The sequence below is a fragment of the Aethalodelphis obliquidens genome, unplaced genomic scaffold (genome assembly GCF_003676395.1).
Source record: "Aethalodelphis obliquidens isolate GAN/ISIS:26980383/991018 unplaced genomic scaffold, ASM367639v1 scaffold4, whole genome shotgun sequence".
NCBI lineage: Eukaryota > Metazoa > Chordata > Mammalia > Artiodactyla > Delphinidae > Aethalodelphis > Aethalodelphis obliquidens.
In genome coordinates this window covers 8,364,544-8,372,384 of record NW_020837948.1, presented here as the reverse complement: position 1 = coordinate 8,372,384, position 7,841 = coordinate 8,364,544, and the positions used below count along the sequence as shown (strand labels likewise).

At 42.5% G+C, this 7,841-nt stretch overlaps 1 protein-coding gene across 1 annotated transcript in view; it reads right to left on the bottom strand.

Annotated features, from left to right (window-relative positions):
- The window catches only part of MEIKIN (meiotic kinetochore factor), a 119,190-nt gene that overhangs the window by 89,401 nt on the left and 21,948 nt on the right, over positions 1-7,841 (bottom strand). Inside the window, exon 7 of the mRNA XM_027101239.1 lies at positions 1,482-1,521. Coding sequence (XP_026957040.1) covers positions 1,482-1,521 — 40 coding nt within the window. The remainder of the gene's footprint in view (positions 1-1,481; positions 1,522-7,841) is intronic.

Sequence of the window (7,841 nt, the reverse complement as noted above, 5' to 3'; positions counted from 1 at the left end):
GGGGCACGAACCCATGTCCCCTGCATTGGCAGGCGGACTCTCAACCACTGCGCCACCAGGGAAGCCCGCTTTGTCCATTTTTAAATCAGGTTATTTGTCCTTTTATTGTTGAGTTATAAGAGTTCTTTACATACTCTGCATACAATTCCCTTATTAGATATATGATTTGCAAATATTTTCTCCCATTGTGTATACTGTCTTTTCACTTTCGTGATGGTGTCTCCTGACTTTGTTTTTAAACTTGTATGAATTTTGTGTAAGTTCTTTCAACCTTTGAAGATTAGGTGTTAAAAAAAATCATTATATTTTCAGTCCTACTGAAAAGCTTTCATAGGCTCTCATCATATTCAGGAAAAATAAAAATACCAGCTCTTAAGGTATTCATGATCCAGAATGTGACCACCTCCTTGAACGTCTCTCTCACATACCTTACCCTTCAGTCTATATGCCCTAAGCCAAACTCATCTGCCCCTGGTAATACGTTTCTCCTTAGTCTTCCCCATCTTAATAAATGGCAACTCCACCCTTCCAGTTGCTCAAGCTAAAACCATGGTGTTAGCCTTGACTACTTTCATACTTCACCACTCAGTCCTTCAGTGGATCCTCTTAGTTCTGCTTTCAAAATATATCCAAAATCCTACTTCTCACTATCTCCCCTCTTGCCACTCTGGTCCATACTCCAATATTTCTTGCCCATATTAGGGCAGTAGTCTCCTAACTATAATTTCCCTAATTCCTTGCCTCATCATAGTCTATTCTCAACACAGCAGCTAGCATGATTCTTTTAAAACATAAGTCATATCATATCATCCTTCTAAACCCTTCAAAGACCTTCCAATTCACTTATATTTGACTAAAGTGCCTTATATGATCTGGCCTCTTGATTCTTCTCTCACTTTATCTCTTACCTCACTCCTCCTCCCTCACTTCACACCAGGAGCCCAGGCCTTCTTGCCTCGGGGCATGGCTCCAGCTATTCCCTCTACCTGGAATGCTCCTTTCTCCAATGAGTTACACAGCTTGCTCTGTCTCCTTCTTTAGGTCTCTGCTCAAATGCTGCCTTTTCAATGGTGAGTCTCGGACCACACCACTTAAAAGAGCAAATCTCTATCCCAATACTCCCTAGTCCCCTATTTTGTTTTATTTTTCTCCATAGCATTCATTACCATATAGCATGGTATAAATTTACTTGCTTATGTATTTATTGTCCATCTCCTCCAACTAGAATGTGGACTCAAAGAAGGCAGAGATTTTGTTTTTAATCAATTTTGTTCACTACAGCAATTAGATAGATAGACAGACAGATGGATAGTTAGCAAATATACCTCCAGCAATCAGAACAGTTCTGGTATACAGTGAGTCCTCAACAAACATTGAATAAACGAACATCTGAATTTGTGGGTTACCAATCATACTTGCTATATAACTATTAGTAGACAAAGTTTTAAAAGCACAACAACTTTTAAAATGTTAGTTCTTACACTTTCCTATGGCATTTCTGATAGTCTTCTGAAGAGGTACCTAAGAAAGGGAAAAAAACAATCTATTAGAAATATAATTCAGGGGAGGGTAACCAAGATGGCAGAATAGAAGAATGTGGAACTCACCTCCCACAGCAAACACATCAAAAATACATATACATGTAGAACAATTCTCATGGAAAACTAACTGGAAACTGGCAGAAAAAACTCCTATACAACCAAAGCTGTGAGACAGATCTCCACATAACCAGGTGAGATGGAAGAAAACGGCACTGGGTCAGGACTTGTGCCCCTGGGAGAGATCTGTAAGGAAGAAAAGGTCCACATGGGTGGACCCTCGTCCTGGGGAGCAAGCAAGTCAAGCCCAACCTGGACATCACAGTCCTTGGGTCCTGTGCACAGGAGACAAGCACCCTGGCCTGCTGGGAAATCTGCTGAGACAGACAGAAGGGCTGAAAAAGCCTAGACTCTACCTTAAGGAGTACACACATTCTGGCTTGCTAACAATCAGGGCAAAGAGAACCTCATGTCACTTCTCAACCCAAAGGGGCAAGTACCCCAGCCCCACTCACTCCACACTATAGCCTGGTGTAGGTTCTGGGCAAAGACTTGATCTAGCTACCCAGAGACAGACCAGGGTGCCTGGGGTGTGATCCGGGTTGAGCTGTGGTGGGTACTGTCAGCGTGCGCATAGGGTGGCATCAAAAGAGTGTGCAGTGGTTAAGCCCTGAACTTCGAGCACATAGGCCCTGGGAGAGGGCTCCATCTAGCTACGCAGAGACCACCAAGAGGGCCTGGAATGTGATCTGGGTGGAGCCGTGGAGGCCATTGTCAGCACGCTCAGGAATACACGGTGGTTCGGCTCCCAGTGAGAGTGCCCTGGCTCCACCAATTCCACACCACACCTTAGTGGTAGATCTGGAGCAGGCAGGTCTTGGGAGAGGTCTGCTACAGAGGCAGCCCAGATCTCAGGAGGAAGCACAGCCACCTCAGTTCCTATATCCACAATGCCCTGACCGCCAGCCACAGCCTATGTCACACCAGAGCCTTGCACTATATCTGGGACAAATACAACAGAGAAAGGGACGCGAACTTAAGCAGCTGCTGAGCAGAATCACAGATGCCTACACAGGTGGCACACAGGTCCTCTGTGACTGAACAAGCCTCACTTGCTTTGGGACAGGGGACAGACTCAAGGGCAACAGAGCCTGATCAGACCCAACCCTCAGAGCTTCTAATCCAACAACTGGGGAGCAGACCTGCCTCTGACAAAGTGGTGACAGCCACTGAGCAGAGAGGAAGCCCTGCCTCACATTCTGCATAGGCTCTAGATACTCTAACATGAACCACACCCCCTATCAAGGGGATAACAGCCAGAAAAACCTGAGGAAGGACATGGCTGGGGTCTATACCAAAACCAGCCTTTGCACCAAAACATGGGACACACACAGCCTGCACCAGGATGCTCCCACATAAAAACACCCTTTCAAGACCATAGTAGATAACTGTTTCTCTTAAATTAATAGAGACAAAGTTAAGTAAAATGAAAAGTCAGAGGAACTATTCCGAATTAAAAGAACAACGATCCTCTGTAAGAAAAAAACAATGAAACTGAGCTCACCAGTCTACTAGACCTTGAACTCAAAAAGGTGGTAATAAAAAGGCTAACATAATTAAGAAAGATTATTGATAAAAATGCAGATCACTGTAACAAGGAACTAGAAATTATAAAAATGAACCAATCAAAAGTGGACAATTCAATTACCAAGATAAAAGCCAATCTAGAAGCAATGAATAGCAAACTAAATGACACAGTAGAACAAATAAGTGATCTGGAAGATAGAATAATAGAAATCACCCAATCAGAACAGCAGATAAGCAACAGGGGTGCGGAGGGCAAAGCGGAGAGATTCCCGCACAGAGGATCGGTGCCAACAGGCACTCACCAGCCCTAGAGGCTTGTCTGCTTACCTGCTGGGGTGGGCGGGGGCTGGGAGCTGAGTCAGGCTACAGTCAGAGCGCAGGGAGAGGACTGGGGCGCAGGGAGAGGACTGGGGCATGAACACAGCCTGAAGGGGTTAGTGCACCACAGGTAGCCGGGAGGGAGTCTGGGAAAAAGTCTGCACCTGCCGAAGAGGCAAGAGACTTTTTCTTCCCTCTTTGTTTCCTGGTGCGTGAGGAGAGGGGATTAAGAGCACTGCTTAAAGGAGCTCAAGAGACGGGCGTGAGCCGTGGCTATCAGCGCGGACCCCAGAGACGGGCATGAGACCCTAAGGCTGCTGCTGCCGCCACCAAGAAGCCTGTGTGCGAGCACAGGTCACTATCCACACCTCCCCTCCCGGAAGCCTGTGCAGCCCGCCACTGCCAGGGTCCCGTGATCCAGGGACAACCTCCCGGGGAGAACGCACAGCACGCCTCAGGCTGCTGCAACGTCACGCTGGCCTCTGCCACTGCAGGCTCGCCCGCATCTGTACCCCACCCTCCGCCAGGATTGAGTGAGCCAGAGCCCCTGAATCAGCGGCTCCTTTAACCCCGTCCTCTCTGAGTGAAGAACAGACACCCTCCAGCGACCTACACGCAGAGGCGGGGCCAAATCCAAAGCTGAACCCCAGGAGCTGTGCGAACAAAGAAGAGAAAGGGAAATTTCTCCCAGCAGACTCAACAGCAGCGGATTAAATCTCCACAATCAACTTGATGTACCTGCACCTGTGGAATACATGAATAGACACCGAATCATCCCAAATTGAGGAAGTGGACTTTGAGAGCAAGATTTATTATTTTTTCCCCTTTTCCTCTTTTTGTGAGTGTGTATGTGTATGCTTCTGTGTGAGATTTTGTCTGTATAGCTTTGCTTTCACCATTTATCACAGGGTTCTGTCCGTCCATTTTTGGTATTTTACTTTTTAAAAAAATTTTTTTCTTAATAATTATTTTTTATTTTAATAAATTTATTTTATTTTATCTTACTCTATTTTATTTTATCCTCTTTCTTTCGTTCTTTCTTTCTTTCTACTTTTTCTCCCATTTATTCTGAGCTGTGTGGATGAAAGGCTCTTGGTGCTCCAGCCAGGAGTCAGTGCTGTGCCTCTGACGTGGGAGAGCCAACTTTGGGACACTGGTCCACAAGAGACCTCCCAGCTCCACATAATATCAAATGGCAAAAATCTCTCAGAGATCTCCATCTCAACACAAACACCCAGCTTCACTCAACGACCAGCAAGCTACAATGCTGGACACCCTATGCCAAACAACTAGCAAGACAGGAACACAACCCCACACATTAGCAGAGAGGCTGCCTAAAATCATAATAAGGCCACAGACACCCCAAAACACCACCAGACGTGGACCTGCCCACGAGGAAGACAAGATCCAGCCTCATCCACCAGAACACAGGCACTATTCCCCTCAACCAGGAAGCCTACACAACCCTCTGAACCAACTTTAGCCACTGGGGACAGACACCAAAAACAACGGGAAATACGAACCTGCAGCCTGCAAAAAGGAGACCCCAAACACAGTAAGATAAGCAAAATGAGAAGACAGGGAAACACACAGCAGATGAAGGAGCAAAATAAAAACCCATCAGACCTAACAAATGAAGAGGAAATAGGCAGTCTACCTGAAAAAGAATTCAGAATAATGATAGTAAAGATGATCCAAAATCTTGGAAATAGAATACAGAAAATGCAAGAAACATTTAACAAGGACCTAGAAGAACTAAAGAGGAAACAAGCAACAATTAACAACACAATAAATGAAATTAAAAATACTCTAGAAGGGATCAATAGCAGAATAACTGAGGCAGAAGAACGGATAAGAGACCTGAAAGATAAAATAGTGGAAATAACTACTGCAGAGCAGAAAAAAGAATGAAAAGAACTGAGGACAGTCTCAGAGACCTCTGGGACAACATTAAACGCACCAACATTCGAATTATAGGGGTCCCAGAAGAAGAAGAGAAAAAGAAAGGGACTGAGAAAATATCTGAAGAGATTATAGTTGAAAACTTCCATAATATAGGAAAGGAAATAGTTAATCAATTCCAGGAAGCACAGAGAATCCCATACAGGATAAATCCAAGGAGAAACATGCCAAGACACATATTAATCAAACTGTCAAAAATTAAATACAAAGAAAACGTATTAAAAGCAGCAAGGGAAAAACAACAAATAACATACAAGGGAATCCCCATAAGGTTAACAGCTGATCTTTCAGCAGAAACTCTGCAAGCCAGAAGGGACTGGCAGGACATATTTAAAGTGATGAAGGAGAAAAACCTGCAACCAAGATTACTCTACCCAGCAAGGATCTCATTCAGATTTGATGGAGAAATTAAAACCTTTACAGACAAGCAAAAGCTGAGAGAGTTCAGCACCATAAAACCAGCTTTACAACAAATGCTAAAGGAACTTCTCTAGGCAAGAAACACAAGAGAAGGAAAAGACCTACAATAACAAACCCAAAACAATTGAGAAAATGGGAATAGGAACATACATATCAATAATTACGATAAATGTAAATACATTAAATGCTCCCACCAAAAGACACAGACTGGCTGAATGGATACAAAAACAAGACCCATATATATGCTGTCTACAAGAGACCCACTTCAGACCTAGGGACACATACAGACTGAAAGTGAGGGGAAGGAAAAAGATATTCCATGCAAATGGAAACCAAAAGAAAGCTGGAGTAGCAATTCTCATATCAGACAAAATAGACTTTAAAATCAAGACTATTACAAGAGACAAAGAAGGACACTACATAATGATCAAGGGATCGATCCAAGAAGAAGATATAACAGTTGTATATATTTATGCACCCAACATAGGAGCACCTCAATACATAAGGCAAATACTAACAGCCATAGAAGGGGAAATTGACAGTAACACATTCATAGTAGGGGACTTTAACACCCCACTTTCAACAATGGACAGATCATCCAAAATGAAAACAAATAAGGAAACACAAGCTTTAAATGATACATTAAACAAGATGGACTTAATTGATATTTATAGGACATTCCATCCAAAAACAACAGAATACACATTTTTCTCAAGTGCTCATGGAACATTCTCCAGGATAGATCATATCTTGGGTCACAAATCAAGCCTTGGTAAATTTAAGAAAATTGAAATTGTATCAAGTATCTTTTCCGACCACAACGCTATGAGACTAGATATCAATTACAGGAAAAGATCTGTAAAAAATACGAACACATGGAGGCTAAACAATACACTAATTAATAATGAAGTGATCACTGAAGAAATCAAAGAGGAAATCAAAAAATACCTAGAAACAAATGACAATGGAGACACGACGACCCAAAACCTATGGGATGCAGCAAAAGCAGTTCTAAGAGGGAAGTTTATAGCAATACAGTCCTACCTTAAGAAACAGGAAACATCTCAAATAAAAAACCTAACCTTGCACCTAAAGCAATTAGAGAAAGACAAACAAAAACCCCCAAAGTTAGCAGAAGGAAAGAAATCATAAAGATCAGATCAGAAATCAATGAGAAAGAAATGAAGGAAACAATAGCAAAGATCAATAAAACTAAAAGCTGGTTCTTTGAGAAGATAAACAAAATTGATAAACCATTAGCCAGACTCATCAAGAAAAAAAGGGAGAAGACTCAAATCAATAGAATTAGGAATGAAAAAGAAGAAGTAACAAATGACACTGCAGAAATACAAAGGCTCAGGAGAGATTACTACAAGCAACTCTATGCCAATAAAATGGACAACCTGGAAGAAATGGAAAAATTCTTAGAAATGCACAACCTGCCAAGACTGAACCAGGAAGAAATAGAAAATATGAACAGACCAATCACACGCACTGAAATTGAAACGGTGATTAAAAATCTTCCAACAAACAAAAGCCAAGGACCAGATGCCTTCACAGGCCAATTCTATCAAACCTTTAGAGAAGAGCTAACACCTATCCTTCTCAAACTCTTCCAAAATATAGGAGAGGGAGGAACACTCCCAAACTCATTCTACGAGGCCACCATCACCCTGATACCAAAACCCGACAAGGATGTCACAAAGAAACAAAACTACAGGCCAATATCACTGATGAACATAGATGCAAAAATGCTCAACAAAATACCAGCAAACAGAATCCAACAGCACATTAAAAGGATCATACACCATGATCAAGTGGGGTTTATTCCAGGAATGCAAGGATTCTTCAATATACGCAAATCAATGAACGTGATACACCATATTAACAAATTGAAGGAGAAAAACAATATGATCATCTCAATAGATGCAGAGAAAGCTTTCAACAAAATTCAACACCCCTTTATGATAAAAACCCTGCAGAAAGAAGGCACAGTGGGAACTTTCCTCAACATAA